The sequence below is a fragment of the Crocuta crocuta genome, unplaced genomic scaffold (assembly GCF_008692635.1).
Source record: "Crocuta crocuta isolate KB4526 unplaced genomic scaffold, BGI_CrCroc_1.0 scaffold290, whole genome shotgun sequence".
NCBI lineage: Eukaryota > Metazoa > Chordata > Mammalia > Carnivora > Hyaenidae > Crocuta > Crocuta crocuta.
Genome location: NW_027527429.1, coordinates 266,603 through 284,987, shown reverse-complemented (window position 1 = coordinate 284,987; position 18,385 = coordinate 266,603). Strand labels below are relative to the sequence as shown.

The following is an 18,385-nucleotide window of genomic DNA, read 5'->3' as shown; positions in this document are numbered from 1 at the left end:
CACAGGCTCAGAGAAGTGTAAATGGTGACATCAAACTGGCCCTTGGCCCCGCCAGCACACCCGCAGAGGTGGCCTTTGGCACAAATAGAACCTCATCTCTCTCTTTCAGGAGTTTATCCGCGAGGGCTGCCTTCACAAGCTCACCAAGAAGGGCCTGCAGCAGAGAATGTTCTTTCTGGTAGGTGGGGTGGGTGTGGTTGCGTCCTGTGAGCAGGCCAGAGTCAGACAGGAGCCCACCTAGGACTGTGGGAAACACTCCCCGGAGGCGCCTTCCTCATTCTGTGCTCCGGGCGCCTGTCGGGTCCATCAGAAAACCGAATATAGAAAAGTCCGCGTTCCCGTTGCTGCAGGAATGTTAGGCTGAGCGCTGGCTTTGCCTCGGAGAGAGGCCCTCCCGGCAGGTCTCCTGGATCACTCCTTCCTCATGCCACGTAGGGCACCAGCCTGACCCGTCCTGGCCCAACTAGAAGACCAGCCAGAAGTGCCCACCGCCTCCGGCCGGCGGGCACCGGGCGCAGGCCTGAGATCTGCCGCTCCTGCGGTTACCAGCTCGTCAAAATAATTGTGTGACTGAAAAAAATCCCTTTTTTGCCCAAATTCTGCAGCAAGCCGAACAGATTGATAACCACGTAAAGGCCCCGGGCACTGAAGTTGGTCTATTAAGTCACTGAAACTTGTCACTTGTTCTTAAGCTTCGTGTAACACAGCCTCTTGCGTCAGTTCTCAGATGTGCTGCTCTACACGAGCAGAGGCGCCGCGGGCAGCAGCCACTTCCGGATCCGGGGCCTCCTCCCGCTCCGCGGCATGCTGGTGAGTGCGGGGCGCCCGCCCGTCCCCGTCTCTGTCCCTCCTGGCGCCACTCCCCTGGGGGGAGACCCCAGCCGGGTGCTCCGGGAATGGGGCTGACACAGCTTTTGGAAAAGAACCCTGACCCGCTAGTTCTGAGGACTGGGGAGCCCTCCTCTGCTCGCGAGCTCACCTCTCCTCACACGCCGTTCTCTCCACACCCTGACCACTCCCAGTCACGCCACACGCACGCACATGCACACACAGTTTCATAACCGGAAGACAGCACCACCGACGACACGCCATCAGGCTGCAGTTGGGGGCCGGGCTCGGGCCTCCCCACCACGTCCTGTGAGCTGGCCACAGGGAACGCCGCACCCCCTCCCTGCGCCACTGTAGCGGCCTGGGCCATCGGCGACCCCGTGGCACAACGTGCCCTCTGTCCCCACCATGCACCGGTCAGCGTGTCTGTGTCCCCCCAGCACAGGCACGACCAGACACTTCGGTGTGGTCTCCACGAGCCCTTCGTTTTGATGTGACCCAGTTCCTCAGCCCTAACCGTTTGTGGTCGGTGCTTTCTGTGGCCTGACGACCCCGCGTGAAGGTCTCAGAGAGATTTCCGCACACCCCTCCCTGCCCTCAGCCCAGACCCCATCTTTGGGAACAGTAAAGACGGCTGGCCAGATTCGGGTTCTGGCCACAGAGGTGTGCCGTTCGCCCAGGTCGGGCCACGCTGCGGNCCTTTCTGCTACATGTGGCTGGTCTGCCTCAACCTCCCCACCCTTCTTCCGGGGCGCTCCCCCTTCCTGGCCCCTGGTGTTCCTCGGCACTGTCCCTCCTCGTGGGCACCTGGGCCGGTAACGTTTGGTTGTTCTCTAGCCCTCAGCACAAAGGGGCCTGTCTGAATGCACGCAGCCGCCCTCACTGGACGCAGACCCCATCTGTTCTAAAGTATATCTTTTAAATTATACTTTTATTATAGAAAAAAAAAAACCCAGAAAACATAAAAATCACTCATAACTTCACCACCAAGTAACACGCACGGCTGGCATGTTGCGACATGCCCTTCAGGCTTCTCCTGTACTGGAACCTTCCTGGGGCCCCCGGCGCAATCCCCTACAAGCTGTTCTGTGACTTGCCCTGTTCTTGCTCAGCGGTTTGTCCCTAACGCCCCGTGCTTGTAACATGCTTGGCTCTGTGTGCATTTACCGGAGACGGACGGCGGACCGGGAAGCCAGTCTCCGGTTTTCTTAGCTATTTCCTGACACTGGACAGTATGGTTCCGTTTAGTTTTTCAGAATTAGAAATCACACCATTGGATTTCGGTCTTTCCACACCTCCCTGACTGCGCCCAACACACGCTGGTTGAGCCTGGGGCCCGCTCGTTTTCAGGCTCCAAGTATCACCTCTGGTCACTGTCGGAACATACGCACGGGCCAGCCTCGCACTCAGTGCGCCCGAGCCTCTTTCCACGGAATCGGGGAGCACTGGGCCCTCACCCCTCATCCTTCACCGTCCGGGGAGCGGCGCGGCCTCCGGACAGCCACGGAGGCCGATGGAGTCCGTGTCTCCCGGAACCTGGGGGCCTCCCTGAGGCGGCGCCGGGTGTTGTTAGCTGCTCCCACACATCTGTGCCGCGTTTACAGACGCCGCCGCTCTCGGGGGCCGCGCGCCCCTCCCCGCCCCGGTGGTCTTGCCTGCGGTTTGGTGTGATCTGGTGGGACTGGAAGTGCGCTGGTCGGGGGTCGTGTGGGCCTCCCTCCTGGGCCGGAACCTGGCACGGGAGGGAATTCAGACATTTTCATACGGTCAGGTCCGTCGTCTTTTCCGCCACGGCTCCCATCCTCCGTGCGGGCCCGGGAAGCCCTTCCCCACGCCAGCATCACTCGGGCGTCTTTCCGCTCTTGACATGTTCCGTCTCCTCCTTCCTCCTTCGTAAGCTGCCTGAACGCACGTCCTCGGGCACAGCCAGACAGGAGCGCCCCGCGTCCCCCTCGCGTGCCGCGTCCGTCGTTGCGTCGGTTTCCCCCGGACCTGCGAGGCTGCCCTCGTCTGGCCCTCGCACTCGGGTGCTTTCTGGGCCTTCTGGCCCGTCTCTCCGGGCCGACGTCGGTCCACATGGTTCTGATCCTGATTCATGTGTCGTGTGGGGGAGGTGCTTTCGGGAAGTTCACCCGCTTCTTGGTCCTCCTTTTTAAAAAGTTCTTGGCGACTCTCAAGTATTTAATTCTTCCAAATAAGCTGAGGAATCGTTTGGACAAATTCCTTCAAAAAACGGCATGGGGATTTCTATTGAATGGCACTATGTTCACCCGACCTAGGGGGGGACGAACGTCCTGACCTCTTGCTGCCCTTTGCTCACACTCGTTCCAGGTAATTTGTGTGCCGAGTGAGGCGTGGTGGCCGGCATCTCGTGGGCCCCGCACACAGGAGACTGTCCCTCCGCGGGGCTGGCTGTAAGCGGCTGGTCCCGGGGACCAGCCGGCCGGCCCTCATCCTGAGTGCGGAGGGAAGGGTGACGGGTCTTGGCTTTGGGAAGAGGACCCCCGTCAAGGTTATGGCTTCCTCCTGGCGCGTGCGGCGTGTGGAGCGATGGCCGCCCTTTCTCCGTGGATTTCCTGACAGCAAGAATTCTGTTCATCAGCTTCCCAGCGGTGACGCACCCTGGCCTCCCTGAACAGCCTCACTCGGTCGCAGGACTAGTCAGTTCTTGTCTGTGCTCTGGCTGTGATCAGGAGTATTTTATTGGGGAGTTACTGCAGCCAGTCACTTGGAACCGTGATCAGTCTGTTAGGGTTTCCTCTGAAGCTAACTTGGTCAGCTTAGGTACCAGGTTTATAAAGCGAATTGTCCATTTCCCTTTTTGATAATGAAAATGCTCAACATTTTTTCCTGTGCTTGACTTTCAGCTAATAGTGCTGGACCCACCGGTGAGTAGTCGGGTGCCCTGCGGCCCACAGCTCGCCCACCTGGGTGGCAGGTGCCGTGGCCTGGGGATCCCCGCTCCCCTGTAGCCCCTCGTAGTCAGCAGAGACCTGCGTGGCACACGGCTTCCGAGGCACCTGTCGTGCCGCAGGCGTGGCCTCTGCCGGGCCCGCCCCGCTCAGCACGCCCGCCTCTCCTCCCGCCACAGGTGGAAGAGGGCGAGGGTGAGCGGTCTGTCCCACACTGTTTCACCATCTGTGCGGCTCAGAAAACAGTCGTGGTGGCAGCCAGGTAAGTGTGCTCCACGTGTGCCCCCAGCGGCCCAGGGTGGGGCTTCCGGGCACGAGCGGGGTTGTCATGGAGTGTGTGACGCGGGAACAGCTTCTCCCGTGCTGGGAAGCAAGTGACTTTTGAGACCGTCCCCGTGGAGCGGCCACGGTGCTGTCGAGCTGCCTCCGAGCCTCGGCTCACAGCACTCGGCCAGGGGCAGCCCATGTGGTTGGTGGCACTCGGGGGCCCCTCGTGCCGGGGGGAGGGGCCTGCGGGGCAGCAACCTGGGGCCTGGCCTCCACCCACCCCCACGGCCGAGCCAGAGCTCGGGGGCAAATGGCCACTTTCCCCCAATCACACCAGTGGGAAGGAGGCCAGAGCTCCAAGGTGAGCAGGGAGCCGAGCCCCTCCCCTGCGGGAGCTGGGGGTCCCTGGCACCTTGCAGGGGACAGGCATTCCTCCCCCTGGCAGGCACCTGGGCTGCCATCAAAGAGCACAGGACACTTAGCGCCCCACCAGGAAGCCGCGACAGCTTAACTGACCCAGGAACGGGTCCTGTAGTTCAGTGGTAGAGACTTTGAAGGTCTGGCGTCAGGAATAAGCCGCCCCTAGAGAAGTGGGGGTGCGGGCTGGGCCCACAGGGTGGGCCCTCGGACCTTCAGTTGGTGGCAGGGAGCCCCCGGCGGCCTGGGTCTTGCTCAGCGGGCGCTGAGCCTCAGCCCTCCCCCACCAGCACCCGCCTGGAAAAGGAGAAGTGGATATGTGACCTGAACACAGCCATCGACATGGCCAAGAGCGTGGGTGACCCGTCCCTGGCGCTGCCGGGCAGCATGCTCTGCCCTCCTCCCCACAGTGAGTTCCGGCTGGGACGCCCCCTGGGGGGCCCCCACTGCACCTAAGCAAGCTCCTCTACAGACCCCTTGTCTTGGTCAGGCCTCCTGCTGGCCCCATGCTCTCCTTCCACAGGGAAGGTTCTGGGCACCCCCAACACCAGGGGAGAGGAGGGGGGCGGGGAGGGCCCACGAGCTCTTCCGGCAGAAGCACCGTGTGATCTTGCTCTCCGCCCACTGCTGACCTAGGCCATAGGGTTCCCTGGTCTCCAAGGCCGCAGCCGGCACCGGACCCAGGGCACCCCCCCACCCTGCCCCTGCCCGACTCGCCCCGTGCCCCCATCCTCTCTGAGCAGAGGGCCGACTCCTCCCCCAGGGTCCTCGGAGGTGTCTCTGGAACAAGAGCCCGAAGACGCTCGCGGCAGCCACGGGTCCCTGGAGGGGCAGGGCCAGCCCCGGGCCAACACCACAGTGCACGTGTGCTGGTACCGGAACACCAGCGTCTCCAGGGCTGACCACAGCGCGGCCGTCGAGGTGCGGCAGCCCCAAGCGCCCTCTGCTTGCGCTGGCTGTGGGCGAGGGGTTGGGCTGGGCAGAGCGGGGGGTTGGGGGGGCTGCCAGGCCGCGGGCTGACCGTGACCATCAGGGCCTGTGCGGGCCCANCCAGCCCAGCGCGTAGAGTGCTGCCTGCCGGCTGGCACAGTGACCACGTCCCTGCAGGGCCCTCGTGAGCATCAGCTCCGACACAGGGCCACTTGGGCCTCACCCACTGGCCACGCCACGCTCAGGGCCGGGGTGTCTTGTTGGAACTGTGCTAACTTGGCTCCCCGCGGATGGTCACGGCTGGGGGTTCTGAAAACTGGGAAAAGAAACTTCATGTCCTTCCACTTAGCAGCTGGGACCTCGCTCCCCACATCTGTAAACGTCCTTCCGTCAGACTATTAAACAGACTGACGGCCCAGAGCGCTGGCAAGGAAGCTGCCGCTCAGGGAAGTGTCGTCGAGGCCACAGCCAGGAAAGCTCGCGGGGGCCAGCGTGCGCTCGGGGACAGAGTCCCAGGACGCTAACTAGTCCCGGTGACTTTTCTCCCGCAGAACCAGCTCTCAGGGTATTTGCTGAGGAAATTCAAAAACAGTAACGGCTGGCAGAAGCTCTGGGTCGTTTTTACCAATTTCTGTTTGTTCTTCTACAAAACTCATCAGGTAAGGGCGCTCGACAGCCGGGGCGGGGAGGCGGCTGAGCCCGTGGTGTCCCTGCTCGCCGCGCGCTCCCCCGGGNGGCGCACCCGCAGAGCCACGTGCCGCCCCGCAGGACGACTACCCCCTGGCCAGCCTCCCGCTGCTGGGCTACAGCGTGGGCGTCCCCCAGGAGGCCGACGGCGTCCCCAAGGAGCACGTCTTCAAGCTCCAGTTCAAGTCCCACGTCTACTTCTTCCGGGCTGAGAGCAAGTACACCTTCGCGAGGTAATCCTGCGCAGGCGCCCCGGGCCGGCTGCTGTCCGCGCGGTCTCCTGCCGCTGCTGAGGGCGCCGGAAGCAGGCGCGCCGGGCCCTGGAAGGAAGGGCTGGGCGCCGCCTCCAGGTCTCGGCCCCGGCGCGGTCCCGCTGGCTCACGTCTGGGGTCACCCCTGGAGCGGTACTTGGGCACAAGGCCACTGGTATGACCAGAGCACACCCTGAGCCCGAGCGAGCATCCTCCGAGCCTCTGACAGCCCGGCCTCTCCTCCAGGTGGGTGGAGGTGATCGACAGAGCCAGCAGCTCGCCCGGGAGGGCCAGGCGGCCGGGGGACGAGGCGTGAGGCCCGCGCTGCCCGAGCAGGGTCAGTACCCCCCCCGGTGACTGCGGGCCCCGTCTTCCCAACGGCCCCAGGGTGGCTGTGGTCTCCTCGGGACCCGGCGTAGGACAGGGCGGGGACGCCTCACAGTGACCCCTGGGAGGGTCGTCATCGCCTGGAGACCCGGCGCAGACCCCGGGAGGCAGGGCCTGCTCGGGGGTGGCAGCCACACCCACGCTCCCTGGCCCACTCTCTTCCAGAGCAGTGCCCCGCGGGGGGCCCGACCCAGGGCAGGAACCAGGGTGGCCCTGCAGCTGCGCACCAGGTGACACGTGTCCGCACACGTGCAGCAAGCGCTCCGGTGCCCGCCCCGCCCACCTCTGGAGGAGGGGACCCCGAAGCTCCCGCCTGGCCTCCCGGGCAAGGGCCTCAGGCGTCTCGGTTCCCCGGGGCGTCCTCACAAATCCAAGTAAGCGGACACGGGCTGGCCGTCCATGCGAACGTGCATGCGCGTCTCCCCCGCCTCCTCTCTCCTGCCAGCAGGCCACAGGGCCCCCCGGGGGCACGAGGATTCAGGAGCCGGGACCCGCCCGCCACCAGCATCTGACCAATTCAGGTTTTTATTGAAAGTGGCCGGAGCCTCTCAACGTTCTACGAAAACTAACACCTTAACCTCAGAACATTCAGGGAAGCAAGGAAGTGCAGTTTCTTAAAAAAAGAAAGACAAAGTCCTGGCTGACACGAGTCCTCGGGAGGAGACGCGGTACCTGGCGCGACACGAGGCAAACCTGCGCCCGGCACGGCCTCGGGCAGGGGAGGCGGCGGGGCTGCCCCGACAGTCTCTGCTCCTCGCGGCGGCGCCGCGGTGTCCGCGCTCCACTGCCAGGAGGGGTGTGGAAGAGGGACCCTCTGCGCGGGGCGGTGGCCGCGACCGCACGGGGGGCGCCACACAAAGACCGTTCTCCCGGCTTCGCAAGCAGCAGCGCTTCAGCGGGATGACGTCAGGTGGTTCCTGTTGTGGGAAAACCTGCGGGGGGAGGAGCGGTCACTCCCCGGCAGGAGGGGTGCGGCCCTGGACGGTGCAGGGCTGCGGGACGCCCGGCTCCAGGCCCAGCCCGCCCGAGGCCCCGAAGGTACAGAGGAGAGAGGACGAGAAGCGGATGCAGCAGCAGCCCCCGGCCTCACCTCTGCACCCGTTCCACCAGGTGCGCCATCAGCTTGTCCGAGATGCCAGGGCAGGACTCCTCGGCCAGGCTGAAGGCGTTCTCGAGCTCCTCCAGCGCGCCCACGCCGCCGCCACTCTGCCTGTGCTTCTCCTTGAGCTGCGGACAGACGGCCGTGGGCCTGACCGTGAGCCGCCGCCGGCGGGGAGCTCGGGACGAAGGCTGCCCGTCCGCCACAGGGCTGGGGTGGGCCAGGTCCCACCGGGGACCTAGGGCTCCCGCAGAGACCGACGCTGCCCCGCCCCCACGGCCTGGCACGGTCACACTGCGGCGGGCCCGGCTAACCACGCGGCTTCCTCCCAACCAAGGGTCACAGAAATCCACGGCTCAGGCCCCTGGGACTTGGGAGAACGGCCCAGAACCCCCCGTGCGCGGCACAGCCAGATCAGGGCGCCCGGACCCCTGGGCCCCACCGGCACCAGGGCTGCGAGCGGCAGACCACCCGGGCCCCCTGCCACCCCTCAGAAACTACAGGGAGCCCCCCAGCACACCCCGTGCAGCGGCCTCCACCTCAGCCCCCCCGGGCACGCATCGCGCACTGCACGGGGTCTCCAGCAGNTTGCCCCCTGCCCCTCCCCCACCTCCTCCCTTGCATCTCGGGTCCCTCCAGGTGGGAGCTCTCCTGGCTCCACCCAGATGCCCCCCCCAGGGAGACACCCAAGGGCCCACTTTCCTCAGGGTGGCTCTCCGCGCCCCGCTCCTCCCTCCCTGGGCTCCAGGCTCTGCTGTCACCTGGGGTGCTACTGACCCCCCCCATCAGCAGGTGACACACACGGCCACATGACCACCAGGGAGTCACCCTTGAGGCCTCCCTGCCCCGCCCTGACCTCCAACACCAAGGACTGGACCTCCCAGGCGCTCTCTCAACAGACGACCATCCCACGTGTTTGACATTGAAAATAAAAGTCACAGTTTTTGGTCAACGCCATCCTGAGACCCCAAACCACCGCAGCGGGGGGAGAACCGGGGAGGTCACACAAGGTCCCCTGTCTCAGCCACTTCTGCTTCACTCAAAGCCTGGCCCCAGATCCAGGTGCAACCACCACGGGCTTCGGGGGGCCCGGAAGCCCCGCACGCAGGGTGGGGACCGGCCAGCACGCCTCCTCAGGACCCTCGAGGTCACACTGTGGGGGAAGCGCCTCTGCGCAAGTGCGGCAGCCCCGCCCCGGCCCTTACCTCTCCGAACACAGGCCGGACCAGCGTGGACAGACACTGGGACCTCGGCTGCCTCTTGACGGGCTCTGCAGACTGCCAGAGTCAAAGCCCCAGAAGGTGATCAGGGCCAGTGTGCCCCAGGGTCGGGTGTGCCCCCCACCCGACCCCCAGCCGGGTCCTACCTTCTGGGAGCCGTGCAGGGCCGTCCCCTTGTGTAGCTTGCTGTGGGGGCTCGGCCGGATGGTGGGGGGGAACGTCCAGATGGGACCCTGTTCTCCATCCTCAGCATCCCCGTCACTAGGGTGAAAGGTGAAGGGCCGCGAGGAGCATGCGGGGCAGGGATTTGGGGGTCCCAAGGCCCACACCTTCCCTAGCCTCCCCATTTATTTTGGAGACAACCCCATGGCCCTCAATGCTCAGTAGGCCCGCCCTGGGCTCCGGGGGCCCAGTTAACCCCTCCCCGCCCCCAGCCCAAGGCCCAGGGCCATGAGGGCGCTTGCCCCCCCGGAAGGGCCCCTACATGTCGGAGTCCTCGGAGCTGGACTCCTCGCCGTGCCCCTCAGACTTCCAGCGCTTGTAGCGGTCGATGAGCTCGGTGAGGAAGGAGGTCTTCTTGGTGTAGCGAGTGATGAACTTGTGCTTCAGGAGCTCCTTGGCAGTGGGCCGCTGCCGGGGGAGGGCCCAGGTCAGCCGAGCTCTGCCCTCACACTCCTGGAGCTCACAGCTCCCCCAGGGGACCGGACGGAGGTGGCCACTAGGAGGCTGGGGTGGGCCCCATGCTCCCCACCCCAGGGGAACACCCCCCAGGAGATCCCTAGCCCTAAGCCCCTGGCAGGGCCCACTCTGGACCAGGAAGGGCCCAGGGTAGGGCGAGGCCGGGCACAAGGAAGGGGCCTCAGGCCCCACCCCCTCCCACGGGGCTGTTTCCTCGGGGCCCGAGTTGCCCAGGCCTGTCCCCAGTCCACCCCCGGGCCGGGGCCCCAGGGGTCGCGGTGAGGCAGGGCTTACGAATCGGGGGTCTTTGTTGAGGCAGGCTTCCACGAACTCCTTGAAAGGCCTGCTGTGGTGGCCCTCCAGGGTGGGCGGGCTGTTCTTGGGGATCAGGAACAGGACACGCATGGGGTGGAGGTCCGAGTTCGGAGGCTCACCCTTGGCCAGCTCGATGGCCGTGATCCCCAATGACCAGATGTNACCTCGGGTGCCATCCAGAAAGGGGTGCCCACAAACGTGTTCCTCTTGATCTGCGTGTCCGTGAGCTGCCCCGCCACGCCAAAGTCAGCCAGCTTCACGTCGCCCTGCTCTGAGAGCAGCACGTTGGCGGCTGTTCGACACAGGATGGAGGGCGTCACCCACGGCAGCTCGCAGAGCCCCACCCCGCGCACAGCTGCTTGAGGGAGCTGGGGNAGGCCCCCGGGGGGGGGGGGGGGGGGGGCTGCACCAGGGACCCGCCCCGGTGCCTCCCGCCCCACAGGCCCTCCCAGTGCCAGCCTTTCACAACAAATCGCAAGAACAGAGCTGCCGCTCTCTTCTCCTGAACTGCAGAGCGGGCAGTGACTCTGACCCTTGCCCTCGCACCCCCAGCTGCCCTGGGCGGGGCTGGCTCCCACGGTGGGGCTGCTCGGGCCCACACGAGCAAGAATCCACACATCTGCTTTAAATAGGTCTCTTACGGGGCGCCTGGGGGGCTCAGTCAGTTAAGAGTCCAACTTCGGCTCAGGTCAGGATCTCAGTTTGTGGGTTCGAGCCCCGCGTCGGGCTCTATGCTGACAGCTCAGGGCCTGGAGCTGCTTCGGATTCTGTGTCTCCCTCTCTCTCTGCCCCTCCCCTGCTCACGCGGTCTCTCTCTCCTCTCTCACAAGTAAATTTGAAAAATAATAAATAAATAAATAAATAGGTCCCTTCCGACCCAAGGAGCAGAGGTGCTGTGCCCTCCTCACGGGTGCGACACCCTCGGAAAGTTCTGTTACTGGCAGGGTCTGCAGCCATTGAACTACAAGGGTCCCCACATCCCAGACCCCCCAGCACCGCCAGCCGCACACCCCTCACAGCAACCTCCACCTCTCGCTCTGGCGCTTCTAGGGTTGGGGGGGGGGCACAGGGAAGAGGGACAGGGGCCGCGCCTCCAGGGACCTTTGATGTCTCGGTGGATCTTGCGCTCCGAGTGCAAGTAGTCCAGGCCCTTCAGGATCTCCCGCAGGATGGTGGCGATGTGGGTCTCCTCCAGGGGCCCGGGTTTCAGCTACATGCAGGCAGAGGAGGGACAGCGGGGCCTCAGGCACCCCCGCTGTCCCCACAGTCCCCAGCTCCTCGGCCTCTGCTTCCCCCAGGGGAGGGGTCACCCTGAGCGACTGGTGAAGTCAGATGCGGGGTCAGGTGGGAGTGGGGGAGGCTCTCGGCAGAGCGTCCTCTGCTCTCTCCACTGTCACGAAGGGGGTCCCGGCCACTCCTGCGCCTGTGTGCCTGGGGGCACTGACCTCACCTGCACCCCACGGGCCCAGGACGCCTGAGCACTGACCGGTGGAAACGGACCACGGTTCATTCTGGGGCTGACAAGGCTCCTAACTAGCCGGTAACACACCGAGGCGGCCACGGACGGGAGGCCCACAGGAGCCGGGGGTCCTCAGGCAGCGGGTCCGGGGTTGCTGCCCCCGACCCCACAGCAACCTGCGTGTCCGCTCCTCCCCACGACCAGCCGCCACTGCTGCGGCCTGTGCCTCACCAGGTCCAAGGCGGAGCCGCCACCCAGATACTCCATGATGATCCACAGCTTCGTGCCCTGGGCCCAGAGAAACGCCCGTCAGCTCACGGCAGGGAGCAGGGAAGGCGGCACCGCCAGGCCAGGGCCCCAAGACGCGCACTTCCCGGCAGGGGACACCCAGAGCCCTGGTCCCTCGGGGACCCACTGCGAAAGGTCCCCAGGGGCCCCGCCCAGCCCCCCGCCTGTCACACCCCCAATGCGACCACCCTGTAGATGTGTAGATGGACCTGGTCCTCAGGCCGGTGCCCGGGTCCTCTGTCCCAGCGCCCAGCGGAAGCCAGGCTGCAGGCACCGCACGCCCGGCCAGCACTTGGCCTCTGGGCACCCGCACCCCAGGCGTCCCCTGGGGGGGCCCCCGAAGGGCAGGGGGAGGCCTCCCAGATGCTGTTCCGCAGGGGCTGCCCGGGGCCGGGGGGAGGGCGGGGCCGGGCCGTGGGACGCCACCGCCACTTCAGGGCCGACCGGGTCCCGCTCGTGTCCTACCCGTGGGCCTGTCCCGCCCGCCGTCCCCACGCGGGGGCAGACCCAGCCCGAGCCTCCCGAGCAGCCAGGCGGGGTGGGGGCAGCTGCCACAGGCGTCCACCCAAGTGCAGGCCTGGCACAGGCCCCCCCCGCAGGCACCTTCAGGTAGGAGCCGAAGTAGCGGGTGATATAGGGACTGTCACACTGGCTGAGCACAGTGATCTCCTGCTGGATGTCCTCGATCTCGTCCTCGGCCTCCTCCAGGTCGATGATCTTGATGGCCACCACCTCCTTGGTGCGGTTGTCGATGCCCTTGTGCACCTCCCCGAAGGAGCCCTTGCCGATGCGGTCGAGCTTCGTGAAGAGCTCGTCGGGGTCCACGCGTGGGTGCTGCGGGGACAAGGGGCGGGCAGACGGGGGGCAGCCCTGCCGGAGGGCGCGGCAGCCCGAAAACGAGGAGCTAGGAAGCCCACCACGCTTTTTTTGTTTATGCTTTTTAAATCTCTACACCCAACGTGGGGCTTGAACTCACAACCCTGAGATGAAGAGTCACTCAGGCTTCTGACTGAGCCAGCCAGGCGCCCCCTCCTTTCTTCCTTCACCTCTTTTTCTCCAGGACACCTAGACGTGCCCTCCCCACAAAGGAGCACAGAGGCCTCGGCGCCACCCAAGGGACCAGGCTGTGGAGCAGGCGGAGAGGCCGTGAGGGTCATGCCCACCCGCCCACGCCCCACACGTGGACACGTGGGGAGGAGCAAGTGAGGCACCAGGACAGGTTAAAGGGCTAAGTGGGCAGGAGACGGAGACGTGGGGTAGCGAGGCCGCCCCCCAGGACAGCGGGCACAGCGGGGACAGCGAGGCCACCCCCCAGGACAGCGGGGACAGCGAGGCCCCCCCCCCAGGACAGCGGGGACAGCGAGGCCGCCCCCCAGGACAGCGGGGACAGCGAGGCCACCCCACAGGACAGTGGGGACAGTGGGGATAGTGGAGAGAGCGAGGCCACCCCCCAGGACAGCGAGGACAGTGGGAACAGCGAGGCTGCCCCCCAGGACAGCGGGGACAGCGGGGACANAGCGAGGCCACCCCCCAGGACAGCGGGGACAGCGAGGCCACCCCCCCAGGACAGCGGGGACAGCAGGAACAGCGGGGACAGCGAGGCCACCCCCCAGGACAGTGGGGACAGCGAGGCCACCCCCCAGGACAGTGGGGACAGCGGGGACAGCGAGGCCACCCCCCAGGACAGCGGGGACAGCGGGGACAATGGGGACAGCGAGGCTGCCCCCCCCCAGGACAGCGGGGACAGTGAGGTCAGCGAGGCCACCCCACAGGACAGCGGGGACAGCGAGGACAGCAAGGCCACCCCACAGGACAGTGGGGACAGTGGGGACAGCAAGGCTACCCCACAGGACAGTGGGGACAGTGGGGACAGCGAGGCCGCCCCACAGGACAGTGGGGGCAGCGGGGACAGCGAGGCCGCCCCACAGGACAGCGGGGGCAGCGGGGACAGCAGGGACAGCGGGGGCAGCACCCAGTGTCGTGAACCACGGGCCTAGCTGGCAAGAACGCAGCTGTGCGGCCTCTTCACACACAGCTAGACTCGGAGGCGCGGGGCGGGGGGGTGCGGTACGGGCCCTCGCTCGGTTCCCCGCACCCCCGGAAGGGCCCGAGCAACAGTCTATGCTGCCAGCCGGGTCCCTGCACGCCTGGAAGCCACACCCCTTGGAAGTGGCCTCCCCGTCCGGTCCCCAAATCAGTCCTCGAGACAGCTCCAGCCGCACCCCAGCGGGAGCTGAAACCTGATGCTTTCCTGGCTGTTCCATCCCGGAGACGCAAGCACCACACTCACTACCGCACACAGTCCTGTCCTCGGCCCTCATTCAAATAAAGCCTGAAAAACAGCGCCCAGCGGTCTGAGCACCAGGACACGGCCGCCAGAGGGGCGTCTGCCCGTGGGCTGACCCTCCCACGTCAGGGGCTGCGGTGGCTCAACACGGGGGCTGCCTGAAGGATGGACCGCCCCTGCGCACGCGTGGGTCCCCCCCCCCCGAGAACAGCACACTCTGAGGACACCAAGCGGCTCACTGTGTCCTCAGAGAGCCAGCAGCAGTCCCCACAGCCCCAGTGACGAAGAGGGCCAGGTGCCGCGGGGACCCAGGTGGGGCCTGTGGAGGAGCTGAGGTGGGAGCCTAGCGTCTCATCCAAAGGCAGAAAGGCGTTTCCGAGGCGCCGAGACTCGGATCCACCAGGACGCACCTCCCTGCAGAGAGGCTGCTCCCACGGCCCCAGCACCCATCGGCGACAGGGCGTCTTGGTGCCGATCGCAAGCAGCTGGGTACAGGAGGAAAGAAGCACAGCGTCCCCTGCCTCACCGGCCCGAGGGAAGGCCCATCCCGCGGTGGGCGGGTGCCCCACGGTCCCGAGGAGGAGAGCCCTCCACGCAGACTCGGCACCCACCCTGGGCTCTCCCCCCCGCAAAGCTCCACATCATGCCTGACTGGCTCCAGATTAAGACCACGCGCCAAAGGAAACTTCCAATTAGCCACTTTCCTGAGGTGTGCGACCGGGAGGGAGGGGACAGCACGCAGGCCCGCACGTGAGCACGGCACGTGGGCAGCCCGGATCCTGAGCACCCGGCGAGCCAGGAGCCCTGTGGGAGAGCTGATGCGGGGGGCCGGGGGCGCCGAGCAGCGCCGCAGCACAGAGTCCCCAAGGGCGGGCGGGCCGGTTCAGGCACGTGGCCCTTCCTTCCTCACCAGAACCCGCAGCCCAGTGTCCGAGCCGGCGCGTGCAGGGGACAACGCGCAGCGGGTACGTGCGGCCAAGCTATCGCCGACTCCCCACGCCGAGGCTGAAGGCAGGACACAGACAGCTAAGTGCCACTTAGGTCCCTCAGGCCCAACCGCCTGCCACGCGTGTTCTGAAGAACACCAGGACAGGTTGGGTATGTGGCTTCGAGTCACAGCCGCTCGCGGTCTTTGGGTGGGGGGAGGGGGTGATCACAAGGCCAGAACCCACCCGAACCCGAGAGGAGGGCCTGGCAGGGCGTGCCCTCTCCCAGCTCCCGGCCCACGCGCTCGACCAGCCGGCGCCTCTCTCCGCGAGCGGGTGGGGGACGCCGCCGTGCCCGGCTCCGTCCTGGACGCCGCGCTGGGCCGGGACACAGCCCCTCCGGCGCCTGCTCCTCCCGCATCGGGGCCCAGACCGCACCGTCCCGGGGGCTCCTTCCGCTGACTCCACCGTCAGCGCCCACTCGGCGGCCGGGACGGGAGTCCTCCACGCCGCCAGCCTGCCCCAGACGTGCCGGCACAGCCCTGCAGGGCACCCCGCAACAGCTGTCCGGTAACTTCGGTCCAGCCGGTGCCCTAACCTCGCGTCCCCTGTCACTGAAGAGTCCCTCTCCTTAGGTGGCCTCAGCGAAGAGCTAGAGGAGGAAGGACCGACGCCAGGCAGCACCAATCAGCACCGCTGCCTTGGCGGGTCCCCCTCCCACCCTCAGGCCATCTGCTGGCCACACGGCCTGCTGCTCTGCTCCCCTCAGCCCTGCTGAGGACACCGTGCCCCTCTCTACGCAGAGCCCACACAGCAGCCCGACAAGGGAACCCCCAGACGGGGCGCTCGCACCCCCACTGCCTGGGAGAACCCAGTGGACCATCAGCCAGAGTTCCAGGCTTGGCAGGGAAGGCGGGGAGCCCTGACCCCCCCCCCAACTCTCACACTCCTTGAGTCTCCCCCACCGCAGGCCAGTGAACTCAGCAGTGTGACAAGTATGGCCCTGGCTGCGACCCTGTCCCTACCCACAAGCGTACTGGAGGGGCCCCCTGTCCCCAGCCCCGCCAGGAGAAGGCAAGGCAAGTAGCGCCTGGGTCTGGGGGCCTCCGGCTGCTTCCCCAGGCAGCGCACAGGGTCTGGGCCAGCGGTAAGGGCTCGGCCAGCCCCAGCGGGCGGCACCCCTGTCCTCCGGCCCTGAAGCTGCCAGGTCTGGGGCCGCTGCCCGGTGTGTAAGGGGAGCGAAGCCATCCCAACCACCACAGGACAGGTGGCAGCCCGGGCGCCCTGCAAGCAGGACAGGAAGGAGCCAGGCCACGGGGTGGGGGGCGGAGGCGGCTGGGGAGGGGACGGCGAGGGCAGGAGCGCAGGCGGTGGGGTAGCATGGCGCACTGGCCCAAGCAGGGAATGCCCCACGGGGCCACAGTGACAAATGTCTGTAAAGAAAATGACACAATGACAAACTCCCTGCCACTGGCCTCTGAAAGGACAAAGGGGGCTTCCTTCCTGAGGGGTCCCTTCCCCAGATGTGACCTGGATGCCGAGGGCCCACACCAAGCACCGTCTGCACACAGGGATGGGGGGCTCACAGCGCCGATTTCCGGGACCCACAGGGGCCACTCCCACAGCCTATCTTTTCCTTCCTGTTCTCCAAGCGGGGAAAAAAGTATGGCAAAGAGTATTTCTGATTCACCTTGAGAAGTGAAGCCGTGAAGACAGACACATCCTGCCGCTGGACTGCGGGACAGCGGAGAGCGTCCCCCAGGGACACCAGGATTCGGAGCCTGGATCCGCCACTTTCTAGGCAACTAGCTTCTCTAAGACCGAGGTTTTAATCCCAGAAAACAACAGCGCCTGCGTGAGAAGGCTGACGGGAACCGCAAGAGCCACACACGTAAAAGGTGCAGCGCACAGTGACACATCCGCTGAGTAGGTAGATGTCCCGTAGCCGCAGTGGTTATGTTGTTCCCAAATCAATTCATTCTTTGCCCCTGAAGCCCGGAAATCAATGCTGAAGCCCCTAGGCGTGGGTTCGGGGCGGCCGTGCAGCTTGGAGTTGGAGCCGCGGGACTGACAAGGTCGGATAAGGTCGCTCAGCGAGTCCCTAGCTTGCTTCTCGGGGCCTCCTCTGAGGCTTCTGTCACTGGCGGGAACCAGGACCGGGAGGTACGGCAAGTGCGGCCCTTTCTGGGCGCAAACTGTATCCCGCGGCTCTTAAAAATAAGCCAACTTTTCTCCGCGCATCAGTCACGTGACTTCCAGACACACCGTCAAAGGCTAGTGAGGAACCCGCTAGGTCCGCTCCTTCTGCGGGCACCCGCACACACCACTCTCGGTGCGGATGCCAGCAGAGGGGGCCCACCACCCCGCAGCCGCCCGCCCGCCCGCGGGAGACACAGCCAAGGCGCCAGCGCCTAAGGAAACCCGGCTTCGCTCCAGCCTCCATCGCCTGGTTTTGAGGCGACATTTTGGGGAGGGGAAATCGCCACCAGCCCCAAGCTGGCTGCCCACCGCTCTCCCAGCGCCAGCAGCGGGCCCTCCGCTGCCCTGCAGGGTCCCCCAGAGCCGGCCAGGTGGTTCCAGGTCAGGAAGTGTAAGAACTTTCCAGGCGCTTCTCGCCCAGCTGACAGGCTCTTCAGAGCAGCCCTCCCCAGCTTCCCCGCCAACACACTGGGGCTGCGCTCTCGGCTCTCCCGACACACCCACTCACCCAAGAGCCGCTTCCTCGGCTCCTGCCCGGCGTCGAGCGGGGACCCCGCAAACGCAGCCACCCGGGTTCCCAGAGAATCCCACGCGAGCCGCCTGGCCCGCTCTGCCCCCCGGGGTCGCCTCCGCACACCGTCCGCTCCTGCGCGGGGGGCTGTGCTCTGACAAGTCTGTGCGCGTCTGCCCCCCAGAACTCCTGCCCCCTACTCGGCCCACGGAGGTGACCACAGGGTGCCCGGAGGGGCGCTGTCCCCTCGGCGCCGCACTCCTTCCCGCCTGCTCTTTTCAGGAGAGAAGCTCGTAGGTGAAACAAACGTCGCGTCCGGCTCTCCCACGTCCGGGGGCGGGGCAGGCCCGCACCCCGACGCGCACCCCCGACCCAGAAACCACCTTACCTGGTTGGCAAATCCCCTGAGGTGAGCCATGTCTGCGAGGCCCTCGGACCATCCGCTGCGACCCCAGGAGGCCCCTAGATCCTGCCTCGAGGCTCTGGAACCCGGCTCCCCCGCTTCAGTCAACTGCAAGGACAGCAAGCGCGCTCAACGCTGATGCTCACGGTACGCGGGGCTCCCCCGGCCCAGGCGCCCCCGCCCGTCTCGTTCCTCGATGGCCCCACCAACCGGGGCACCCTTCGAAGCCTCTCCCGCCCGCACTCTGGCCTCTGACCTTCCACCAGGCCCTCTGCCAACCCCCCGCCCAGGGCCGGGTCCCCGAGCCCTTTCACGCCCCTC

At 66.2% G+C, this 18,385-nt stretch overlaps 2 protein-coding genes across 3 annotated transcripts in view; one reads left to right on the top strand and one right to left on the bottom strand.

Annotated features, from left to right (window-relative positions):
- FARP2 (FERM, ARH/RhoGEF and pleckstrin domain protein 2) overlaps nucleotides 1-7,087 on the top strand; it is a 105,354-nt gene extending 98,267 nt beyond the window's left edge. For both annotated transcript variants that reach the window (XM_077757234.1, XM_077757243.1), the window contains 10 exons: nucleotides 110-178; nucleotides 721-810; nucleotides 3,696-3,716; nucleotides 3,920-4,002; nucleotides 4,715-4,833; nucleotides 5,188-5,345; nucleotides 5,906-6,013; nucleotides 6,123-6,274; nucleotides 6,539-6,629; nucleotides 6,845-7,087. In XM_077757234.1, the coding sequence (XP_077613360.1) occupies nucleotides 110-178; nucleotides 721-810; nucleotides 3,696-3,716; nucleotides 3,920-4,002; nucleotides 4,715-4,833; nucleotides 5,188-5,345; nucleotides 5,906-6,013; nucleotides 6,123-6,274; nucleotides 6,539-6,608 (870 nt within the window). In that variant the 3' untranslated portion in view covers nucleotides 6,609-6,629; nucleotides 6,845-7,087. The remainder of the gene's footprint in view (nucleotides 1-109; nucleotides 179-720; nucleotides 811-3,695; nucleotides 3,717-3,919; nucleotides 4,003-4,714; nucleotides 4,834-5,187; nucleotides 5,346-5,905; nucleotides 6,014-6,122; nucleotides 6,275-6,538; nucleotides 6,630-6,844) is intronic.
- A 99-nt stretch (nucleotides 7,088-7,186) lies between these two features.
- The window catches only part of STK25 (serine/threonine kinase 25), an 11,550-nt gene continuing 351 nt past the window's right edge, over nucleotides 7,187-18,385 (bottom strand). Inside the window, 11 exon segments of the mRNA XM_077757256.1 lie at nucleotides 7,187-7,611; nucleotides 7,770-7,906; nucleotides 8,984-9,055; nucleotides 9,145-9,259; nucleotides 9,483-9,628; nucleotides 9,971-10,152; nucleotides 10,155-10,283; nucleotides 11,093-11,201; nucleotides 11,682-11,738; nucleotides 12,342-12,572; nucleotides 18,050-18,172. Coding sequence (XP_077613382.1) covers nucleotides 7,572-7,611; nucleotides 7,770-7,906; nucleotides 8,984-9,055; nucleotides 9,145-9,259; nucleotides 9,483-9,628; nucleotides 9,971-10,152; nucleotides 10,155-10,283; nucleotides 11,093-11,201; nucleotides 11,682-11,738; nucleotides 12,342-12,572; nucleotides 18,050-18,079 — 1,248 coding nt within the window. The 5' untranslated portion in view covers nucleotides 18,080-18,172 and the 3' untranslated portion in view covers nucleotides 7,187-7,571.